The 25,530-nt window shown below is 39.3% G+C and overlaps 1 protein-coding gene across 2 annotated transcripts in view; it reads right to left on the reverse strand.

The window, feature by feature from the left end:
* SENP1 (SUMO specific peptidase 1) overlaps positions 1 to 25,530 on the reverse strand; it is a 64,116-nt gene that overhangs the window by 8,347 nt on the left and 30,239 nt on the right. For both annotated transcript variants that reach the window (XM_029204456.1, XM_029204455.1), the window contains exons 10-14: positions 22,711 to 22,749; positions 21,778 to 21,862; positions 21,391 to 21,546; positions 20,384 to 20,515; positions 835 to 1,038 (exon numbers count right to left, since the gene is read on the reverse strand). In XM_029204456.1, coding sequence (XP_029060289.1) covers positions 835 to 1,038; positions 20,384 to 20,515; positions 21,391 to 21,546; positions 21,778 to 21,862; positions 22,711 to 22,749 — 616 coding nt within the window. The remainder of the gene's footprint in view (positions 1 to 834; positions 1,039 to 20,383; positions 20,516 to 21,390; positions 21,547 to 21,777; positions 21,863 to 22,710; positions 22,750 to 25,530) is intronic.

Raw genomic sequence — 25,530 nt, forward strand, 5'->3', positions numbered from 1 at the left:
TGTTTATGAAGTGAAGAAAACTGGTTTCTCAGCTTCTTCCTTCCCTGGAATTTGGAACCTTCTGCCAGATTTCCTATGATAGCATGACAAGTCTGATGGATGCTTAGCATTATACCATGCTTAATCTGCAGAGGAGAGAAGAACAGGGGGATTATTTACTCAGAACTACGATGGGGGCTAATTGACTGGTGGCTCCAGTAATTGCCCTGAAACCTTTTTCTAGTATTCAGGTTCTCCATCTGCACTGTGGGTAACAGTGAAGACAAAACATGCTCTTCAGAGGACGTAAGTTGAGTGAGATAATTTCCATACATTTTCTGAAAGATGGTAAAAGAGTCTAGGTTTTGTTTCTTTACTTGGAGAATTTCCTTTTGGCTTATGCTTTTCAAAGGTAACTCAAAACAGACTGTGAAATACTTTTATTAATATATTAAGCTCATGTATCCATGTTCTCAGAGTCATAAAAAATATTAAATTACCAAGTATGCAAGACAAGTCATGATTAGGCAGAAAATAACAGTCATAGAATCTGAGTTGGCAGCATCATTAAGAAGCCACTTTTACTCCCCATGCCTTGCCTTTAGCCTGCTTTGACTTATAACTCCCTTTTAAAATATTTCCAGAAAAGGAAAACTCCACAGCTTTCTTCCAAGACTAAGTATCTCCCACTCTTGACAGGGAGTTCACTGATCTATCCAGTTTTTAGACAACTAAATGCTACTTTTTCTGTCAGTCATCTAGTGAAAATGTAGAACTAATATTCACTACTCTCTGTGTATTCTATAATTATATAGATTTCTTTTAAATTTTATCAGTGATAAAAGAGGCACTCACAGCAAGACACCAGTGCACTCCCAGGTGAATGGGCACCAAAAGAATGTCAGCAGAAAAGACATCCACTTTCTTGGTCCAACGTTTCACTGCTTGATAACCAGCCGTTTTTAACTTAGTGAAAAAAAAGGTATTAAATGCATGCACACTTGGCAATCCCTTCTCTTTACTTCGCTCCATCAGCATATTCATGTAGAAATTGATGATCTGTGGGAAGAAAGTATATGTATTAAAATAGACACTCCAGCCTTTCAAAATAGTTGTGCTGTAAGAAGGAAACACAGTTGCTATATTGCACAGCATAGGTTAGTTTCCTAATCAATTCAATTATGACTTCAACACCCAACAGCCTCATGTCCCTATATCAAATTCTGACTAGAAGGGAGGAAGGTGTTGAGGTGGTTATAAACAGTGAAAACAGAAAAAGCTGATGTGTGTGTGTGTGTACACACACACACACACACACACATATGTGTATATATATGGGTCCGGATACATATGGGAAGATGTTGGCAGGACTTGTAGAAGACTGAAGATCAGGTTAAAAAAACTGGAAAATGAGGAGGAAGGGGTGGTACAAGGTGAGACTCAGAGAAAAGGAAAGGAAGGAGTACAAGCAGTTTAATGAGGTACACACTAGCAGTTCCTTTAATCTATCGGGACTGTGCGAGTAATTTAAATAAATCCTGAGCTCAGAGTCTAGTGTTAATAAAGCTAAGATCAGTAGTTCAATCCTTCTATGTAGGTCTCCTGATTCTGCACAAAGATAGAAAATTCTGCTCCATGACTAAAGATTGCATTTTCAACCTAACAAGCCACGTAGCAGAAGCAAACTGTTTTGGCCTCAAGTAGAATTGAGTGACAGAATAAACCATCAACTATACTGGAAAAACATCTCTAAACTGGTAGTAGCTCAGCAATGTCACCTTTATAGAGGCAGACATGGATATAGTATAACCTACATTACATGAGACCTGAAAGTAAAATGACACACATGAAGAGTAAAGTTCTCCCCCAGAATCTATATGGTTAGCTGCCTCATTTTTGTTGATTTCATTTATGCCTTCAATATCAAGTACAAGTGAAAGAAATTAAAATGCTTGATACAGGAGATATGTTAATGAAACAATGTGTTCTCTAACAATGACTATGTCGTCCATGGTTCCTTTAAGTCCAGGACTCCTTGGTACCAAAGCTTGAAAGTTACTGTGCCGGAAGTTACTGCATACTTACTTTATGTGGCCAGCTGAGGTCAGGCCAGTGTCTGTCAACTGCAAGGAATGAATGGGCTAACTGATCCAAAGCTTGGAAATATGACTAAGAAAACAGGCACATTTTTCAGAATGCTTTTTGGGGAAAGGGAAAACACCACCGTCCTTTGACAAATATTTACACACTAGAATGCCAGAGCAGTGAGCTACTGCCCAATAGTAGGCAACTACATACTGGGGAGGCAGCAGGGAACACTGCCAGGAACACACCGGAGCGTGGTCTAGACCAGAGAAAGGGCCTATAGACGAGGATGCCTAAGCAGCTGCAGGGAAACCACATTCACCATGAAGCAGAGCTCTGAGGGTGGTGGGAGGGAGACCCAGGACTGAAGGAAGACACTGTTCTTCCTGCATCTCTGAACAGAACAACAGGCCCAGAGGACTCAGGTTGTGGTTAATTCTCTGCTGAGTGATGCCCAACAGGTAACTGGAGCTCAGCTATTTACAATAATGACAATGAATTATGACACAATTAGGATCACAGATTTCTCCAATCCAGGTTTTTAATCTAACCCTGCCCCCGAAAATAATGGTGCTAAAGGATGCTTCTCGGCTTGTGAAGGCAGCCAGGAATGCAGGAGGATCTGCTCAGCAAGCACAGATTTCACAGCTATAATCTACATCCTCTAGTGAGAGAAAATCAGCAGGAAGGGACTGATTCCTCTGGCATTCTATCCCACAATATTAGCCATGCTCTGAGGCTAAATAAACCCTTCAATCCAGGGGGTGAAGTGAACAGGCAGACAACATGTCAGTCACTGTAAGCCAAACCCTCCAAGGGGGCAGACAAGTTATATATTACAACAGGCAACAAGGACTTAGGACGGAAGTAGAAGAAATCAGAGAGAGACAAGGATAGCCAAGCACATGAAAGCCACGGAGATATATCTCCCCCAGGTGCCCATCAGAGGGGTATACCACCTTTGGGATCGTTACCCTGAAGTGAAAAGGATGACATAAATGAGTGTCATGCTACACATGACTATCCTATTTTTCAGGGGGAAAGAGTGCCAGAAACCAATTAAGTTTAGCTGGACCTACACAGACTGAGCTGTTTGGCTTCTTATTTCATTTTGTTATTTTGAGAGAGTGGACCTATAAAGCTAAAGACCAAGCCAGCTGAACAGGAACAGAGACCTAGTGATCAGGACACCATACTAAGAATCCCTCTTCCACTGCTTCAGTTCTGCCTCCAACCAAGGTTTCTCCACTGAGAGGGAAATGGCTTCCTCCAAAGTCAGCTCATTAATTAGCTCTATGGAGTCGCCTGGGTTCTTTTTCATTTCTACTGTATCTCAGTAGGAGGGAGTTTAGTGGCTTCAATGTTCCCTCCCATTAACTGAGGACATGTAATCTGACATCTGAGGCAGAATTTAGATCTGAGTTTTTCTCCTCAGTTTTTCAGCTCTTACTCTATACAAATGAGGAAAATTGCCATAGTTCAGCCAAGACACAATCATACCAAAAAAACAAGCTAGGAGTTAGGAGAACAAAAAGAATCCTACACGGCATCTCACAGAGGGCTGAAGATAAAGGAAAAAGAAATGAGAGAAGGGATCACAGTGCTTAAGATGAAAGAGGAGCAGTGATGGTCAGAGCATTTGCTTGCATTTTGTGAAGACAAGGGTCCCTCCCCTTGCATGGTGAGAGCCTCTCTGCACACAGGACTCTCTTAGCTTCAGAAGATCTTCAATTCCCTTTGGAATAGGGGGCTAGGAGTAATAAGTCAGCCCTGTGCCTACTGTTTGTCTTGCACTTGTCCCTCTTTTGGGGGCCCACACTTGCCTCTGCTTGCTGCAGCTCCTGGTGCCTGAAGAGCTGCCCTTCCTGCTGCCTTCGCAGCTTTGGCCATGAGTGCCTACTTGTCTATGCAGCCCTGTCTGGGGGTGGAATGGTTGTTTATAGTGTCTTATTCCTTTGTGATTTTATTTGAAGAGCTGCCAGGTTGAAGCTGAAAAAAGCTTCTCTTTAAAAGAAAAGCCTACCATGTTTTCAAACTAAGGATTCAATCCTTTTCCTGTATGTTACCACAATGACATAAATGACTGTTATTTGTATCCTCCTTCTCACGCAGTAAACCAGCCAAACTATTGTTTTCTCATGCATATAGAAGTAAAACATTTCACAATACAATCCTGACTTTAACCCTTTCCAATTTCACACTCTGAACCCTTATAATTGACTTAGGAAATAAATGTTCTAAAAGTCCTGAGCATGACAGTGTTCCTGAGCAGAGACCAAGATAACTTTCAGGGGGAAAAAAAGCTGTTTTCCTATTTTACCCCTCCAGATTTTCCCCTCTACATACTCATTCTGAATTTTTTTTTAAAGATTTAATTGTATTTATTTTTGGCTGTGTTGGGTTTTCGTTGCTGCGCACAGGCTTTCTCTAGTTGTGGCGAGTGGGGGCTACTCTTCCTTGTGGTGCGTGGGCTACTTGCGGTGGCTTCTCTTGTTGTGGAGCACAGGCTCTAGGCGCGCGGGATTCAGTTGTTGCAGCACGCGGGCTCAGTAGTTGTGGCACACAGGCCCTAGAGCGCAGTCTCAGTAGTTGTGGCACACGGGCTTAGTTGCTCTGAGGCATGTGGGATCTTCCTGGACCAGGGCTCGAACCCATGTCCCCTGCATTGGCAGGCGGATTCTTAGCCACTGCACCACTGGGGAAGTCTCCCTCATTCTGATTTTTAAATTAGACTTATCCTTGTCAACCAGAAAACCCGAAAGACTAACCAAGCAACAACCCCTGAATATTATGAGTCAGAAGGTCACTCACTCCTAAAAAGATCTAATCTAATAATATTATAGAAACCAAGAAGGCAGACTTCAGGTAAGCTCTATGTTACTGCACCCCTCACTGTGTCCAGGATTTTTCTCACTTGCAAATTCAAGTAACAAATTATTAGATTTACTGCCAAGGTTTTAGAGAAAGAGAGGCAGGCAACATCTATTTTTATGGAGTCATGACAACTGTAATTATTCTCCCTGTGACCTCACATAAATCCCTGGTTTATCAATAGGACTAGTTCTACTAAGAAACACTTTAAAGAGGTAAACTATAATGACGTGGAATCTTCCCATGAGTCATGTTAGAAACACTATAACTTCCATTCTGGTCATTTTATTCCACATGTTAGAGTGCATAGCATATCGTAGACCCCATCATATTCACTTAACTAATTTATCTCATTTTCTCTGATTTTTTTCCCTTCTTACGCAGTTTTTATTTCCTAAGGAAAAGCTACTCCCTGTGCTAGGTTTGTCTAGTTGGGCTTAATGTTTGGCAAGATGTTTCCTCTCTTACCAAGCATCACTTAGATTTAACTTCGCCTTGGAAACAGTTAATTATTGAGAGAGAGGTACTGAAATCTTCAACAGTGATTATAAATTTGTCTATTTCCCCTTCCAATTTTCTCAGTTTTTACTTCATCTATTTTGAAGTTCTGTTAGGTGTGCACATATCTAGGTTGTTAATCCTCTTGATGAACTTACCCATTTACCATTATGAAAAGTCTATCACTGGTAATATGACTTGCTCTGAAATCTACTTGGTGTGATATGAATATAGTTACTTCATCTTTCCTTTGTTTAGTGTTGGCACGGTATATTTTTTCCATCCTTTTACTTTTAACCTATATGTGTCTTCATATTTAAAACAGGTTCCCTGTAGACATATTTTTTAACCTAATCTGACAATCTGTGCCTTTTAACAGGATGTTTATACTGTCCAATACGGTAGCTACTAGCCAAATGTGACTCTTGAGCACTTGAAATATGACTAATGCAAGTTGTGTTCTAAGTGTAAAATACACACATTTTAAATAGAAGGTAAAATACTCATTAACAATATTTTCAGATTTGTTACATGCCAAAATAACATATTTTGGATATATTGGGTTAAATAAAATATATTATAAAATTAGTTTTACCTGTTTCTTTTTACTTTTTTATTAATGTGACTACTAGAAAACTTAAAATTACATAGATGGCTCACATTATATTTCTACTGGGTGTGCTGGGTTAGGTCATTTACATTTAATGTGATTACTGAGATGGCTGGTTTTAAATCCACCATCATGTTCTTCTTTTACTATTTGTCCCATGTGTTCTTTGTATCCTTCCTCTTTCCCTGCCTTCCTTTGGATTGGGTATCTTTTAATTCCATTTTACCTCCATTACTGGCTTATAACGATACCTCTTTGTTTTTTGTTTTTGTTTTTAACTGGTTGCTCTAGGATTTATATGTCTTTAACTTATTGTAGTCTACCTTCGTATAACATTATACCACTTCATGTATTGTATAGGAACCTTAAACAAGTATGTACTTCCATTTTTCCCCTCCTTTGTGTATGATTGTCATATACTTTACTTCAACATGTTATAAACCCCACAGTATGTTGTTTTATTTTTGACTTGTCAATTGTCTTTCAGAGATATTAAAAACTGAGAGCATTTCCACTGCTCTTCACTCCTTGTGTAGATTGAAACTTTTACCTCATATTTTTCTTCTGCCTGACAAATATCTTTTAACATTTCTTATGGTAGAAGTCTGCTGGTGATGAATTCTTTCAGCATTTGTTTGCCTAAAAAAGTATAGCCTTATTTTTTGAAAGATATATTTGCTGGTATAGAATTTAGGTTGCCAAGCTTTTTTTTTTTCCTCCTTCAGAACTTTAAAGATGTAGCTATATTGTCCTCTGGCCTACATGGTTTCTGACAGATCTTTGTTCCTCTGTACATGATATGTCTCTTTTCCTCTGGTTGCTTTCATTAGTTTTCTCTTTATCAGTGGTCTTTAGCAATTTGATTATTATACATTTCACTATGGTGTTTCTTCTACTTGAGGTATGCTGAATTTCTTGGATCTGTCAGTATATTTCCAGATTTGGAAAATCTTCCACCGTTATTTCTTTAAACATTTTTTTCTGATACCACTTATACCCCACCTTCCCTTCTGGGACTTCAATTACATGCTTAGGCTTGACACTGCCCCAGAGCTTGCTAAGCTCTAGTCATCTTTTCTCAGCCTTTTTTCTATTTCATTTGAATGGTTCCTATTGCTCTATTTTCAAGTTCACTAACTGTTCCTTCCACAGAGTCTAATATGTTAATCTCATCTCATGTATTTTTCATTTCAGATACTGTATTTTTCATCTCTAGAAGTTCAATTTGGGTCTTTTATATTTTCCATTTTTCTCCTCATAATGTCCACTTTCCTCTACTTTCCTGAACATGTGAATATGTTCATGATATCTGTTTTAATATCCTTCTTGGCTAATCCTATCATTTTTGTCTTTTCTGGGTATTTCTATAGTGACTGTTTTTTCCCTTTGTTATATTTTTCTTCTATTTGCATGCCTGAGAATTTTTAATTGGATGCTAGACATTGTGAATTTCATGTTGTTGGGTTTTGTTGTTACCAGAATTTGCTGTGTTCCTTTAAATATTGTTGGGCTTTGTTCTGTGATATAGTTAAGTTAGTTGGATCAGTTTCAAGCTTTCAAGACTTGTATTTAAGCTTGTTACCATGGGTTCAGGCGGCCTTTATTCTAGGGTCACTTTGGCCCCACTCTTGAAGCAATGCCCTTTTGAGGACTCTATTCAATGCCCCACAACTTTTCTACCCTAGATGGTTGGGACATGAACTATTCTTGGCACCTGTGTTAGCTCTCAGGCTTGTTCTGATTCCTTCTTCCTGGTGGTTCTTTCTCCAGGCTCTGGTAGTTTCTTCCCATATATGTACAGATCAGTACTCAGCCAAAGATTTGAGAGGGGCCCACTGCACATCTCTGGAGCTTTTTTCTCTTTGTTCAGCAACCTCCCCTCCAGTATTTATCTCACAAACCTTAGCCACTTTGGCCTCCCCGAACTCTGTCTCCTCCACTCACAAGACTGCCAGGCACTGCCAGGCTTTACCAGCTGTCTCCCCTCAGCACACCACCCCAGTAAGCTGTGGAAATCATAGGCTCATCCTTTTCATTTCCCTTCTCTCAGGAATCACTGTTATCCAATGTCTGAAAATTCTTGCTTGATGTTTTATCTAGTTTTCTAGTTAAGTTGAAAGAGTAAATCTGATCCATTTTATTCTATCAAGACCAGAAGAAGTCAGATTCATTTACTTGTATGCCTAAATAATTTCCATGTATTTCTAAATTTATCTGATGCTTTATAAAACAACTTTTAGGCCCTCTAAGAAGCAGAATTAGCAGGCCATAAAGAGAAACACAAAGCCTAAAGTAGTCCTCTCCTCAGGATCATTAACCTAAAATCTTAGACTTGGATTCCAGAAGTTATTCAACTCAATCTCCAGGAAATAATAATTTCTAGTACTGACATACACTTAAAAATATTTCCTTTTGTTTAATTGTGACTTTCAATCTACTTTTGCAACTAATTCCTCCTCTCTTTAACCCTGTCTTCCTTCCCTTAATTAGAAATTTCTTTTAATAACTAATCACCAGACCTGGTAAAGAAATCCCCATCTATATGTTATTAGCTTTCCAGCCTCATTTTCTATTCTTTACAAGGCAGCCACTTCCCACATTCCAATTTTGAGAAGTTTCATTTTCTTATAGTAAGGTAAAATGTTAATCCTGTCAATCATTAGTCCTTTGAAGCTGTATAGAATTTAACTATTCACCTATACAAAAATCCATTCTTGGGCTTCCCTGGTGGTGCAGTGGTTGAGAGTCCACCTGCCAATGCAGGGGACGCGGGTTCGTGCCCGGTCTGGGAGGATCCCACGTGCTGCGGAGCGGCTGGGCCCGTGAGCCATGGCCGCTGAGCCTGCGCGTCCGGAGCCTGTGCTCCGCGGCGGGAGAGGACGCAACAGTGAGAGGCCCACGTACCGCAAAAAAAAAAAATCCATTCTTAAAAACATGTTGGGGGCGGTGGAGTCGAGATGGCATACTAGGGGGACGCGGAATTCACGCCTCCTCACAACTAGGGCACCTACCAGGCACCAGTGGGGGACCACGGACACCTAAGGGGGCGGGAGGAACCCCCAGCAACTGGGTAGGACGTGGGTCATTGGGGGAAGGAAGGGGGAGGAGAGGTGGAGGCGGGATGGGACTGGTGCCCCGAGGGGTGGCTGAGGGAGGAGAAGGGGTAAATCGGGGAACCACTGGGAGGGTAGAGGATCAAAATGGAGTGTGGCCAGGTTTCCGCTGCCCACTTGAACCCCCAGGAACCTGCTGAGATCCCGGGCCTGATCCTCTGCCCACTGAGGCCCCCTCCATCCACGCGGGTCCTGAGGGAGTGGGAGGGAGGGAAGGGGGAGCAAAAGTTAAGGCCGGACCTCCAGGACCAGCACCCCTGAGGGGTGACTGGGGGAGGGGAAGAGTTCCTACAACCAGCGGGACCCACCCACGGTTAGGGGTCCAGGAGCAACAGGAGACCCTGGGGGTGATAGTGGGGGAGGGGCACGAAGGAACGGAAGGGAACAGGGCCAGTACTTTCCCTGTCCACGTAGGCACCTGGAAGCCTGTTGGGCTCCCGGGCCTAATCCGCAGCCCTCGGAGCCTCCCTCCTGCAGTGCAGAGCCCAAGCCCCACCCCTACACCCCCACCCAGGGCCCTGACTCTACACTCGGAGACCCCCTCCAACGAGCTGGGCCTAAACCCCACCCACACACCCTCACTCAGCGCCCTACCTCCAAACTCCGGAACTCCACACTCCTGAGGCCCTCCTTTCGACATGCTGCCTCTCCTCTTCCCCACAGGTCCTAAGCAGAGGCCACGCCCCACACTTAAATGTCACCCACCTAGGCCCCACCCCATGCTCAAATGTCGCCCCCCACCCGCCTAGGCCCTGCCCCACCCTAAACACCGCCGCTGCCTAAGTGCCACCCCAGCCTAAACTCCGCCCCCATGGCCAAGGCTTTTTTTTTTTTTTTCCTCTTTTAGATTGGGGTTCTGTTTTACTTTGTTGATTCATTGTTGTTGATTCTTTTATATTTTTATTTTTACTAATAAATCTTTTATTTTTCTAATTTTATTTTATTCTTTATACTTTGTTAGTGATCTCTCCTTTTGGCTTGTCCTCCACCCCTGCCTTTTCTTCCTTTTTTCTTTTGTGGTTTTATTTTGCCTTGTTGCAGTTGTTTCAATTATACTTTAACTTTTCCTAATATATTTTTTATCTTTCTACTTTTATTTTATCTTTTATTCTTTGATATTGTACTGCTTTTTTTCTTTCTTCTTCTTTTTTTTTTTTACTGTGCCACAAACCTTGCGGGATCTTGGTTCCCAGGGTGGAGGTTGGGCCCAAGCTCCCGTAGTGGGAGCTCTGAGTCCAAACCACTGGACTAACAGGAACCTCAGACCCCAGGTAATATTAATCAGAGTGAGACCTCCTGGAGGTCCTCATCTCAACACAAAGACCCAGCTCTATCCAACTGCCTGCAAACTCCAGTACTGGACGTCTCAGGCCAAACAACCAGTAAGACAGGAATACAGCACCAACCATCAAAAAAAACAAAAAATGAAACAACAAAACAATATGTTATAAACGAAGGAGCAAGGTAAAACCTACAAGACCAAATAATGAAGACGAAATACGCAAACTACCCGAAAAAGAATTCAGAGGAACGATAGTAAAGATAATCCAAAATCTTGGAAACAGAATAGAGAAAATGCAAGAAACATTTAACAAGGATCTAGAAAAACTAAAGAGAAAACAAACAGTGATGAACAACACAATTGCTGAAATTAAAAATACTTTAGAAGGAATCAATAACAGAATAATTGAGACAGAAGAATGGATAAGTGAGCTGGAAGTCAAAATGGTGGAAATAACTGCCAGGGAGCAGAATAAAGAGAAAAGAATGAAAAGAACTGAAGACAGTCTCATAAACACACCAACATTCGAATTATAGGGGTCTCAGAAGAAGAAGAGAAAAAGAAAGGGTCTGAGAAAATATTTGAAGACAGTACAGTCAAAAACTTCCCTAATATGGGAAAGGAAATAGTGAATCAAGTCCAGGAAACACAGAGAGAACCATATAGGATAAACCCAAAGAGAAACACTCTGAGGCACACATTAATCAAACTATCAAAAATTAAATACAAAGAAAAAATATTAAAAGCAGCAAGGAAAAAGCAACAAATAACATACAAGGGAATCCCCATAAGGTTAACAGCTGATTTTTCAGCAGAAATTCTGCAAGCCAGAAGCGAGTGGCAGGACATATTTAAAGTGATGAAAGGGAAAAACCTACAACCAAGATTACACAACTCAGCAAGGATCTCATTCAGATTCGAGGGAGAAATTAAAACCTTTACAGATAAACAAAAGTTACGAGAATGTTACAAGAATTCAGCACCATCACACCAGCTTTACAACAAATGTGAAAGGAACTTCTCGAGGCAGGAAACACAAGAGAAGGAAAAGACTTATAAAAACAAATGCAAAACAATTAAGAAAATGGTAATAGGAACATACATATCCATAATTACCTTAAATGTAAATGGATTAAATGCTCCAACCAAAAGACACAGACTGGCTGAATGGATACAAAAACAAGACCTGCACATATGCTGTCTACAAGAGACCCACTTCAGACCTAGGGACACATACAGACTGAAAGTGAGGGGATGGAAAAAGATATTCCATGCAAATGGAAATCAAAAGAAAGCTGGGGCTTCCCTGGTGGCACAGTGGTTGGGAGTCCACCTGCCAATGCAGGGGACACAGGTTCGTGCCCTGGTCCGGGAAGATCCCACATGCCGCAGAGCGGCTGGGCCCATGAGCCATGGCCACTGAGCCTGCGCATCCGGAGCCTGTGCTCCGCAACGGGAGAGGCCACAACAGTGAGAGGCCTGCATACCGAACCAAAAAAACAAAAGAAAGCTGGAGTAGCAATTCTCACATCAGACAAAATTGACTTTAAAATAAAGGCTATTACAAGAGACAAAGAAGGATACTACATAATGATCAAGGGATCAATCCAAGAAGATATAACAATTGTAAATATTTATGCACCAAATATAGGAGCACCTCAATACATAAGGCAAATGCTGACAGCCATAAAATGGGAAATCAACAGTAACACAATAATAGCAGGGGACTTTAACACCCCACTTTCACCAATGGACAGATCATCCAAAATGAAAATAATAAGAAAACACATCTCTAAATGACACATTAAACAAGACGGACTTAATTGATATTTACAGGACATTCCATCCAAGAACAACAGAATATACTTTCTTCTCAAGTGCTCATGGAACATTCTCCAGGATAGACCATATCTTGGGACAACAAATGTGTTGGGACAACAAAAGCCTTGGTAAATTTAAGAAAATTGAATCGTATCAAGTATCTTTTCTGATCACAATGCTATGAGACTAGATATCAATTACATGAAAAAATTTGTAAAAAATACAAACACATGGAGGCTAAACAATACACTACTTAATAACCAAGAGATCACTGAAGAAATCAAAGAGGAAATCAAAAAATACCTAGAAACAAATGACAATGAAAACACAATGACCCAAAACCTATGGGATGCAGCAAAAGCAGTTCTAAGAGGGAAGTTTAGAGCAATATAATCCAACCTCGAGAAACAAGAAACATCTAAAATAAACAACCTAACCTTACACCTAAAGCAATTAGAGAAAGAAGAACAAAAAAACCCCCAAAGTTAGCAGAAGGAAAGAAATCATAAAGATCAGATCAGAAATAAATGAAAAAGAAATGAAGGAAACAATAGCAAAGATCAATAAAACTAAAAGCTGGATCTTTGAGGAGATTGATAAACCATTAGCCAGACTCATCAAGAAAAAAGGGAGAAGACTCAACTCAACAGAATTAGAAATGAAAAAGGAGAAGTAACAACTGACACTGCAGAAATACAAAGGATCATAAGAGATTACTACAAGCAACTCTATTCCAGTAAAATGGACAACCTGGAAGAAATGGACAAATTCTTAGAAAAGCACAACCTTCCGAGACTGAACCAGAAAGAAACAGAAAACATAAACAGACCAATCACAAGCACTGAAATGGAAATTGTGATTAAAAATCTTCCAGCAAACAAAAGCCCAAGACCAGATGGCTTCACAAGCAAATTCTATCAAACATTTAGAGAAGAGGTAACACCTATCCTTCTAAAACTCTTCCAAAATATAGCAGAGGGAGGAACACTCCCAAACTCATTCTAAAAGGCCACCATCACCCTGATACCAAAACCAGACAAAGATGTCACAAAAAAAGAAAACTACAGGCCAATATCTCTGATGAACATAGATGCAAGAATCCTCAACAAAATACTAGCAAACAGAATCCAACAGCACATTAAAAGGATCATACACCCTGATCCAGTAGGGTTTACCCCAGAAATGCAAGGATTCTTCAATATATGCAAATCAATCAATGTGATACACCATATTAACAAACTGAAGGAGAAAAACCATATGATCATCTCAGTAGATGCAGAAAAAGCTTTCGAGAAAATTCAACACCCATTTATGATAAAAAGCCTCCAGAAAGTAGGCACAGAGGGAACCTACCTCACATAATAAAGGCTATCTATGACAAACCCACAGTCAACATCGTTCTCAATGGTGAAAAATTGAAACCATTTCTACTAAGATCAGGAACAAGACAAGGTTGCCCACTCTCACCACTATTATTCAACATAATTTTGGAAGTTTTAGCCACAGCCATCAGAGAAGAAAAAGAAATAAAAGGAATCCAAATCAGAAAAGAAGAAGTAAAACTGTCACTGTTTGCAGATGACATGATACTATAAATAGAGAATCCTAAAGATGCTACCAGAAAACTACTAAAGCTAATCAATGAATTTGGTAAAGTAGCAGGATACAAAATTAATGTACAGAAATCTTTTGCATTCTAATACACTAATGATGAAAAACCTGAAAGAGAAATTAAGGAAACACTCCCATTATCATTGCAACAAAAAGAATAAAATACCTAGGAATAAACCTACCTAAGGAGACAAAAGACCTGTTTGCAGAAAACTATAAGACACTGATGAAAGAAATTAAAGATGATACAAACAGATGGAGAGATATACTATGTTCTTGGATTGGAAGAATCAACATTGTGAAAATGACTATACCACCAAAAACAATCTACAGATTCAGTGCAATCCCTATCAAACTACCAATGGCATTTTTCACAGAACTAGAACGAAAAATTGCACCATTTGTATGGAAACAAAAGGCCCCGAATAGTCAAAGCAATCTTGAGAAAGAAGAACTGAGCTGGAGGAATCAGTCTCCTGGACTTCAGACTATACTACAAAGCTACAGTAATCAAGGCAGTATGGCACTGGCACAAAAACAGAAATATAGATCAATGGAACAGGATAGAAGCCCAGAGATAAACCCACACACATATGGTCACCTTATCTTTGATAAAGGAGGCAAGAGTATACAATGGAGAAAAGACAGCCTCTTCAATAAGTGGTGCTGGGAAAACTGGACAGCTACATGTAAAAGAATGAAATTAAAACACTTCCTAACACCATACACAAAAATAAACTCAAAATGGATTAAAGACCTAAATGCAAGGCCAGACACTATAAAACTCTTAGAGGAAAACATAGGCAGAACACTCTATGACATAAATCACAGCAAGATCCTTTTTGACCCACCTCCTAGAGAAATAGAAACAAAAACAAACAAATGGAACCTAATGAAACTTAAAAGCTTTTGCACAGCAAAGGAAACCATACACAAGATGAAAAGATAACCCTCAGAATGGGAGAAAATATTTGCAAATGAAGCAACTGACAAAGAATTAATCTCCAAAATATACAAGCAGCTCATGCAGCTCAATATCAAAAAAACAAACAACCCAACCCAAAAATGGGCAGAAGAACTAAACAGACATTTCTCCAAAGAAGATATACAGATTGCCAACAAACACATGAAAGGATGCTCAACATCACTAATCATTAGAGAAATGCAAATCAAAACTACAATGAGGTATCACCTCACACTGGTCAGAATGGCCATCATCAAAAACTCTACAAACAATAAATGTTGGAGAGGGTGTGGAGAAAAGGGAACCCTCTTGTCCTGTTGGTGGGAATGTAAATTGATACAGCCACTATGGAGAACAGTATGGAGGTTCCTTAAAAAACTAAAAATAGAACTACCATATGACCCAGCAATCCCACTACTGTGCATATACCCTGAGAAAAGCATAATTCAAAAAGAGTCGTGGGGGCTTCCCTAGTGGTGCAGTGGTTAAGAATCCACCTGCCAATGCAGGGGACATGGGTTCGAGCCCTGGTCTGGGAAGATCCCACATGCCACGGAGCAACTAAGCCCATGCGCCACAACTACTGAGCCTGCACTCTAGAGCCCGCAAGCCACAACTACTGAAGCTCTTGTGCCTAGAGCCCATGCTCTGCAACAAGAGAAGCCACGACAATGAGAAACCTGCGCACCGCAACGAACAGTAGCCTCCACTCACCACAACTAGAGAAAGCCCGAGCACAGCAACAAAGACCCAATACAGCCAAAAATAAAAACAAATAAATAAAAATATTTTAAAGTAAAAAATAAAAAACAGAGTCATGTACCACAATGTTCATTGCAGCTCTATTTACAATAGCCAGGACATGGAAGCAACCTAAGTGTCCAGGGACAGATGAATGGATAAAGAAGAAGTGGCGCATGTATACAATGGAATATTATGCAGCCATAAAAAGAAACAAAATTGAGTTATTTGTAGTGAGGTGGATGGACTGAGAGTCTGTCATACAGAGTGAAGTAAGTCAGAAAGGGAAAAACAAATACCATATGCTAACACAGATACATGGAATCTAAAAAACAATGGTTGTGATGAACCTAGGGGCAGGACAGGAATAAAGACACAGACGTAGAGAATGGACTGGAGGACATGGGGAGGGGGAAGGGTAAGCTGGGACGAAGTGAGAGAGTAGCATTGACATATACACACTACCAAATGTAAAACAGATAGCTAGTGGGAAGTAGCTGCATAGCACAGGGAGATCAGTTCAGTGATTTGCGACCACCTAGAGGGGTGGGATAAGGAGGGTGGGAGGGAGATGCAAGAGGGAGGGGATATGGGGATATACGTATGCATATAGCTCATTCACTTTGTTATACAGCAGAAACTAACACAACACTGTAAAGCAATTATACTCCAATAAAGATGTTAAGAAAAAAAAAATCATGTTAGAAAGCCTATTGTGTGAACAGGCACTGTGGCCTACTCTTCTTTTAGGAAAGAGAGCAGAGAAAGGGTAGCCTAATGGCTTTCTGTACATATCCCAAAGACAGGATTTCTGGATTTTACTTTCCTTATAAACTAAACCTGATCCCTTTCATTTCTAGGACCTTATACTCCTTGTCTATAAAACAGTAGAAATAACGTGTCAACCACCTTCTTTTGGAGAAAATTTTAATGCAGCCTATAAAACTGACATGAGAAATGAAAAGAAATGGTTATTAATGAAAATATCTGTTTGCGGGAAGGAGAACAGCATTGAAGAGAGAGCAAATTACTTGCAAAAGATTGAGAGTTCACAATTGAGAAATGGAATTAAGTATTTTAAAATGATTATGAATAATTAAGGATATCTACTAATTCCCCTTCAGAATGGTATTAGCTTCTCAAGGGCAGTAATTCTAAAAGCCTGAGAAATGTGGTACTTTGAAAATGGTGCTTTTTAAAATAGTTAAAATAGTTATTAAAGTACTTATTATAACAGTTCTCATCATCATCATGGACATACGAATTTGCACCTGCTTTCAAGGTTAGCATTATTCTGAACTCAGAAGTACTCCTTACAAAAGTTATGGGTAGGTGTGGTAGAGATAAAGTAGGCAAGGAATCTTTCCTTTCCCTTGTCTCTTCTAAGTAATGTAATTTCCATGAACTTTGTTTGGTAAAAATCCAGCCTCTGGTAGGCCCAGGGAATGGAAAATATGTCCTGATGAATGCTGCCTCTGTAAGGGAGCTCACTGAGGTAATACCAGAATATATAGCAAGAACTCAGCTCATATCCTACTCATTGCTGCCCCCTAGAAGGTTCTGTATAATTTACAACAAACACGAGCTACAATCCCTATAGAATAACTGACTCTTTCCCATTTAGCAGTGGCAGTCAAGAAACGGTAAAAGACCACAGATTAATATCTCCAAATCAAAAACACTTAATTGGTGGATATTTATGACTGTTCTTGATTTTCATTTTGCCCTTTGATTTCGTGAGCTCTTTTTTTCCCCTGTTATTTGACCCAATGTTCTAATATCACTATTCTGAGCCACAAGAAGCAAGGGATGTTTCTCCTAAAGCAAGACAGTATCAAACCATAATTTCTTTACTATTCTTTGTCAAAGATATTATTCAGGGAGCGATGAACTTCTGAAATTTATATCTTACAAACTCACCAATGGCAAAGACGGTAGGGTTAGTTCAGCTGGCCCCATAGAAAAGCAACCTACTGGACAAGACATGGTTCTCAAATCCTATACATCTAATCCTAAAACGGGATCCAATTTAAGATTCTGAGGCAGTATGACATAATAGATAAGACCCAATGCTTGAGTCTGAATCCTGGCTCTGCTACTTACTAGTCATGTAACCTTGCAAGTTTCTTAATCTTTCTATGCCTTGTTTCTTTATTAAATGGAGATGATAAAATTACAGTATCTACCTTCAAGGGTTGTGGTGACTATGACATGAGTAGAACACATAAAACACTTAGAATAAACCATAAACAAGACGAAAGACAACCCTCAGAATGGGAGAAAATATTTGCAAACGAAACAACTGACAAAACATTAATCTCCAAAATATACAAGCAGTTCATGCAGCTCAATATCAAAAAAACAAACAACCCAATCCAAAAATGGGCAGAAGAACTAAATAGACATTTCTCCGAAAAAGATATACAGATTGCCAACAAACACATGAAAGGATGCTCAACATCATTAGAGAAATGCAAATCAAAAGCATAATGAGGTTATCACCTCACACCGGTCAGAATGGCCATCGTCAAAAAAATATACAAACAATACATGCTGGAGAGAGTGTGGAAAAAAGGGAACCCTCTTGCACTGTTGGTGGGAATGTAAAATGATACAGTCACTATGGAGAACAGTATGGAGGTTTCTTAAAAAACTAAAAATAGAACTACCATATGACCCAGCAATTCCACTACTGGGCATATACCCTGAGAAAACCATAATTCAAAAAGAGACATGTACCACAGTGTTCATTGCAGCTCTATTTACAATAGCCAGGACATGGAAGCAACTTAAGTGTCCAATGCATAGAGAAGATGTGGCACATATACACAATGGAATATTACTCAGCCATAAAAAGAAACAAAGTTGAGTTATTTGTAGTGATATGGGTGGACCTAGAGTCTGTCATACAGAGTGAAGTAAGTCAGAAAGAGAAAAACAAATACCGTATGCTAACATATATACATGGAATCTAAAAATAATGGTTCTGATGAACCTAGGGACAGGACAGGAATAAAGATGCAGACGTAGAGAATGAACTTGAGGACACGGGGAGGGGGAAGGGTAAGCTGGGACAAAGTGAGAGAGTAGCACTGACATATACACACTACCAAATGCAAAACAGATAGCTAGTGGGAAGCAGCCGCATAGCACAGGGAGATCAGCTCGATGCTTTGTGACCACCTAGAGGGGTGGGATAGGGAGGGTGGGAGGGAGACACAAGAGGGAGGGGATATGGGGATATATGTTTACATATAGCTGATTCACTTTGTTATACAGCAGAAACTAACACACCACTGTAAAGCAATTATACTCCAATAAAGATGTTTTTTAAAAAAAAGGTATTTGGGGGCTTCCCTGGTGGCGCAGTGGTTGAGAGTCCGCCTGCCGATGCAGGGGACACAGGTTCATGCCCCGGTCCGGGAAGATCCCACATGCCGCGGAGCGGCTGGGCCCGTGAGCCACGGCCACTGAGCCTGTGCGTCCGGAGCCTGTGCTCCGCAACAGGGGGGGCCACAACAGTAAGAGGCCCACGTACCGGAAAAAAAAAAAAAAAGGTATTTGAGTTCAAAAAAAATACTGCATAACATGAGGTAAATGCCCAGCAGACGTTGGCCAATATTAGTATTTGGAAGGTTTTAAACATACAAGGCCAGGATACAGGTACCTAGAATATCTACTGCTTACTATATTGAGCATCTAAAACGTATCCATAGCTATGAAGCTTGAGTACACCCAAGATATCAGGCAGGAATGCTCCTAGTGGGCCTAAGAAAGGAGGCAGGTACTTAGGGAAAAAATCCCAACCCAGCTCTCTTTTGCTGTGAAAGTATCCTTCCTAAGCCTGTAGGCTCCTACAGGTTTAGGAATAGGACAAATCAGTTTAAAGATTCTAATGTAACTAACCTACATAAAATAATTAGAACTCTCAGGAGCTGAGAGCCATACCCTTTTTTCTTTTTTAACTCAATACATCAAGTATTTAATAATGTAACTTCTATGTCAGTTTAAAAAATAACACGTATAAATGTAGACTATTTTAGAAAGCTTCCCACTCATAACGTAAATGACCTAAGTAGAGACAGAAAGGGTAGTAGAAATGGATTCCTATATGGAAATCCCAAAGTATTCCTTCATGCTGCAACATGGTCAGCTATTAAATATTTGCTCAAAAGATGTGAACTGCAGGGCGGGTGGTGCCTTAAACAGAGCGAGAATACCAATAAGCGAATGTCCTCTCCCTCAGCATCCAAATCTTCAACACATAAAAAGACACAGACCTACTGGAGAACGGACTTGAGGATACGGGGAGGGCGAAGGGTGAGCTGTGACAAAGCGAGAGAGAGGCATACATACACTACCAAACGTAAAATTGATAGCTAGTGGGAAGCAGCCGCATAGCACAGGGATATCAGCTTGGTGCTTTGTGACGGCCTGGAGGGGCGGGATAGGGAGGGTGGGAGGGAGGGAGAGGCAAGAGGGAAGAGATATGGGAACATATGTATATGTATAACTGATTCACTTTGTTATAAAGCAGAAACTAACACACCATTGTAAAGCAATTATACCCCATAAATCAACAGTTCTCAGACATTAAGGTACATTAAAAAAACACCTGAGATGTTTGTCTAAAATACATAACTCTACCACACTGCCTCAAACTTATTCAGGAGAATGGAGAGGCCTGTGAGAGCTGCTTCTGAAGCAGGTCATCCGAGGACCACACTTTGAGAAACAGTGAAATAATACCTTTCGTTTCCACTTGATGTTCACTTACTCTTTGAATATAAAAACGAGTGTGAGATTACCTCATCATTGAGCCAGTTCAGATGGTTTAGAGTTTGAATATCTTTGCGTGTAATGGTCAAGCGGAATGCTTCACTCAGAACTTCATCCTGGTTCCCATTACGAAATACATTCTTTATTTCTTTCTCCATTTCCTAGGGAACCAAGAAGTGTCAGAGGTCAAGCATATATGGCCTTAGACATAGCAATCTCTCACCAAGCTCCATGAAATCCCTAGACTTAAATCAACTATTTACTTCTAACATTTTGGTTTCTATTCCTTCCAGTAATCTCCCTGATTACTTCCTTCCATCCTAGCTTGTCCTCCCTTCTCTGTTTCAGTACATTTCAGACCCTTGTTTCATATTATTCCTGAAGTCTGAAATAACCTTTTGCTGTCAAATTTCCTAAGTTCATGAGAAGACCTAGTTATATTTTATATCTTTGGTCCAAACAATTTCCTGAGAAATAGAATCTTTCTCAAAGGCAATAAGGAAATAAAGGTAGTGAAGTCTTTTAGAAACATTTTCCTAGAAAAATTTGTTTTACTTTTTTAATGTAAAACTGTGGAATTCAGCACAACTATAATAAATGTGTTACACTCACCAGCTATATGATAGTTTTTCAAACAGAAGAATGAATTAAGGAACAGATTTTTAAATGTATGCAGACTTTTATGTATTTTCCAAATTTTTATTCTGTGTTTTATTGCTTAAAAAAAAAGGTAAGGCTCAACTTACTATTTGATATCAAAGTACCAGACACATGCATTAAGTAAAAGTGCACATGAAATGAAACACAAATTTATTAAATGCTTTTTTACTGAAGTCACTATAAGTCACCCATAATTCTTTCCTGAATTTTCAATAATCCTTTAAAAATAAAGCCAAGATTGGTATGCAGTACAAATGAAAGCAGGAGTATGCAATACAATTTAAATACCAGATTACTTTTATGTTTGAAATTTGTCCAAAGAATTCTCTCTAAACACAACACTTGCTAGTGTAGGAATTTAGAGTATATAGTTTACCTCTGTGATTTCAGGAAATTCATCTTCGCTCTCCGTTAATTTATGACCTTTTTTTCCTGTTTCTTGGGCGATCGTGACAGGAATCTCCTTTTCAAGAGGCACACGAAGATGCAATTCTACTGAATCATGTACTGAATGTTCTTGTTCCTGCAGTCTCTGAAAAACAGAGCTTCAAAATAAGTGGAATAAAGAAATCTACTATTTGTCTATGTACACTAAGTAGTACTAGCTGAAGAGACCAAGAACATAGACCACTTATCATACAATGCTATGCTACCACACTATCTTGCAGTTACAACAACTTTGATCCCAAATCCAGGTAACCTTCTAAAATTAGTTTCAACCTGGATGTGCTATTCATTTATTATCTCAAAAATATTGTTTTACCTGGTTTTGAAGCTGTAATGCCAGTGCTTTCTGCTCTTCAATCTGGCGCAATCTTTCCCGTGCTCGAGAATCATAAACACTAGTCCTTGGAAATGAAAAGGAATGTGACACAAATGCAGACCACTCTCTCAGCGTCAAGAACATTGCTGACGCACAATGAGCATTAAATATAAAACCCTCAGAGAGAAAGTCTAAAATCCTTATACTAACTTATCACTACATTTACTTTAAGACAGAGTGAAACCACATGGTGTTACTGAAATTATCCTATTATTTTTTGTTGAAATAATGAAAATTACTAGTTTGTTGCTAAACATGAACAAGTGACTGTTGTGTTCGTAAATGTGGAGTCCTTTGTAAAAAACATGCTTCTAAGATTATGGAAAAAGTGAAGCTTCATTCTAGAAATCCAAAAATGAAACTGAATCCCAAAGAAGAGAATAATACAAGATATCATCGAGGTTTTAGTTCAAATATTGTATTTATGATCCAGAAGAAGAAATATGGGTTTCTTTTTTTCTTAAAAAAAAATCAACTAGACCGGGGGTTTGGATAACTCAAAGTGAGTCCTTGAAACTAGAGACTAAACTTTCAGTGATTTCCCAAGCTCCAGAAATAAAGATTATTCAATGAATTAGTTTTATCAATGTGAAAATAAAGGCACTTACTTTCCTTTCTATATAATAGCTAACTTTGAAATATTTTTCCAATTCAGTTGAGCTTCAACAATTGTTGCAGATTTAATAAACCTGAGCATAGATATGTCCCAACTCCAATAGAACCTTTAAAACCCAATAACTTAAAAGTTATTTTCTATATAGACAAACACAGGAAATTATTACTGACTAAAAATAGGTAGGGTGATTGGCTAATTGATTTCTTCTAACTGAAAGTGATAGAGAGGGAAAAATGATACCAAAAATAATAACTTACAATTCTTTGATCCACAGCTCTGCCTGGAAAAAAGTAGGACTATGGGTGGGAAAAGAAAAATGTGACAAATGAGCAGGAGACGTAAAGGAAAATCAAATATTTTCATCAAGAAAACCAATTATTTAAACAGTTTATAAAAATGCTTTACAACTATGCAATAAATAAAAGGACCTAAATTACATAAAACAATTCTAACCAGGAAGTAAAGGAATACAAATATGAGTCATCTGCACACGTACAGTTAAAAAGATGACCCAACATTCAGCCGAGAAACTAAGTTTAGCATGCTCCTTACTTGGAAGAGAGACCAACACGATGTGAAAGAGTACATCACTTGTCAAGGCAATATATTAAGCTAGAACGTTCCTCTTTCCAAATGGCTCAGACTGACAGATTTATTAATGGTTTAAAAAAATCTTATGGGTTCTTGGACTTCTCGTAGGTCTACTTGAGTAAAAATACATTCAACCACATCACGTTAGATACTGAAAATCCCCCCGCCACAGAACAGCCCATATCAAATGGATAATGAGCCAATGAACCAAAGCGGATAATCAGCAATACAACTCCATTCCAAAGATGAAAGGTTAGTTCTACTCCATGCAGCTCTTGCTGACAACCCAAGTCAATAGTGCTTAGCAGAGTCACAGGTATGCTCTCTGTTCTAGAGCCTTTTGCTCTTCTCAGACTTTCTTGTCTCCTTTCTTATCTCCTTGCCCCTAACTGAAGGAGTTCTCATAGAACCAAATCAAAGAAGAGTGAACAGTTTTCCGAAGAAAACTTTCAGATATGTAGAACAAGTAAACAGAGCATCAAATTGGCATTTAAGAGACCAGTATCTCCTGGAGCTGCTCTGTGACCTTGAGCAAGTCACTTCCTTTCCATGGGCCTCAGTTTCTGGGTTTGTAAACATGGAGATTAGAGTCCCTTTCAGTTCTTAAATTTCTACAGTCTGTCCTGTAAAGGCAAGAATAAGGGCTCAGAGATTATCCCCTTGCTCCTTAGCCTAACTTCTGAGAATTAGTATTCCCAATCATCCTTAGTTCTGGGTTTTGGTGACAAACTTGCTGTTCTATTACCTCCCCACTGTCGGTAGCCTACAGTGAATGACTGATGTAACAGCCAAGAAAGAAAGTCACAGAGATCAGTGGAAGCACTGTGAGGAACTACTTAGTGTGGGATACTAAAAACAAATGAACGTGAGAATACATTTATTGAACAATATAATGAAGTGACAAGAATCACACAGAATTTCATGGTACCGGATCATGCTATTCAAATTTGTCTGCTCCCCTTATTAGAATATAAACTTGATGAGGATAGGAATTTTTCTCTTTTGTATTTACTACTGTATCCTCTGCACCAAGAATAGTGCCTGACACATAGCAGGCAGTCAGTATTTACTGAAAAAATAAATAATGTAAGGGCCGAGCACTTCTCTTTAATGGATCAAGGTATCTGCTGGCGCAGGAAAGCAAAATGCAGAGTAAAAAGCAAAATCTGTTTGCTTTTCAGAGATTATACATTACTTCTCATATAATTGAAGCAATAATAATTACAGCTACTTACTGAGCACCCACTTAGTGCTTTATGTATAAAACCCTCTTTGGGGGGTTTTACATATTAGTTAAGCCTCACAATAATCCTCAAATTAATTAAGACTCAATGAAAAATCTGAAAGTGAAATCAAGAAAACACTCCCATTTACCATTGCAACAAAAAGAATAAAATATCTAGGAATAAACCTACCTAAGGAGACAAAAGACCTGTATGCAGAAAATTATAGGACACTGATGAAAGAAATTAAAGGTGATACAAATAGATGGAGAGATATACCATGTTGTTGGATTGGAAGAATCAACATTGTGAAAATGACTCTACTACCCAAAGCAATCTACAGATTCAATGCAATCCCTATCAAACTACCAATGGCATTTTTCACAGAACTAGAACAAAAAATTTCACAATTTGTATGGAAACACAAAAGACCCCAAATAGTCAAAGCAATCTTGAGAACGAAAAATGGAGCTGGAGGAATCAGGCTCCCTGACTTCAGACTATACTACAAAGCTACAGTAATCAAGACAGTATGGTTCTGGCACAAAAACAGAAAGATAGATCAATGGAACAGGATAGAAAGTCCAGAGATAAACCCACGCACATATGGTCACCTTATCTTTGATAAAGGAGGCAGGAATGTACAGTGGAGAAAGGACAGCCTCTTCAATAAGTGGTGCTGGGAAAACTGGACAGATACATGTAAAAGTATGAGATTAGATCACTTCCTAACACCATACACAAAAATAAGCTCAAAATGGATTAAAGACCTAAATGCAAGGCCAGACACTATCAAACTCTTAGAGGAAAACACACGCAGAACACTCTATGACATAAATCACAGCAAGATCCTTTTTGACCCACCTCCCAGAGAAATAGAAACAAAACAAAAATAAACAAATGGGACCTAATGAAACTTCAAAGCTTTTGCACAGCAAAGGAAACCATAAACAAGACCAAAAGACAAACCTCAGAATGGGAGAAAATATTTGCAAATGAAGCAACTGACAAAGGATTAATCTCCAAAATTTACAAGCAGCTCATGCAGCTCAATATCAAAAAAACAAACAACCCAATCCAAAAATGGGCAGAAGACCTAAATAGACATTTCTCCAAAGAAGATATACAGACTGCCAACAAACACATGAAAGAATGCTCAACATCATTAATCATTAGAGAAATGCAAATCAAAACTACAATGAGATATCATCTCACACCAGTCAGAATGGCCATCATCAAAAAATCTAGAAACAATAAATGCTG

The sequence above is a fragment of the Monodon monoceros genome, unplaced genomic scaffold (assembly GCF_005190385.1).
Source record: "Monodon monoceros isolate NGI ecotype Baffin Bay Population unplaced genomic scaffold, NGI_Narwhal_1 Super_Scaffold_6, whole genome shotgun sequence".
Classification (NCBI taxonomy): Eukaryota; Metazoa; Chordata; class Mammalia; order Artiodactyla; family Monodontidae; genus Monodon; species Monodon monoceros.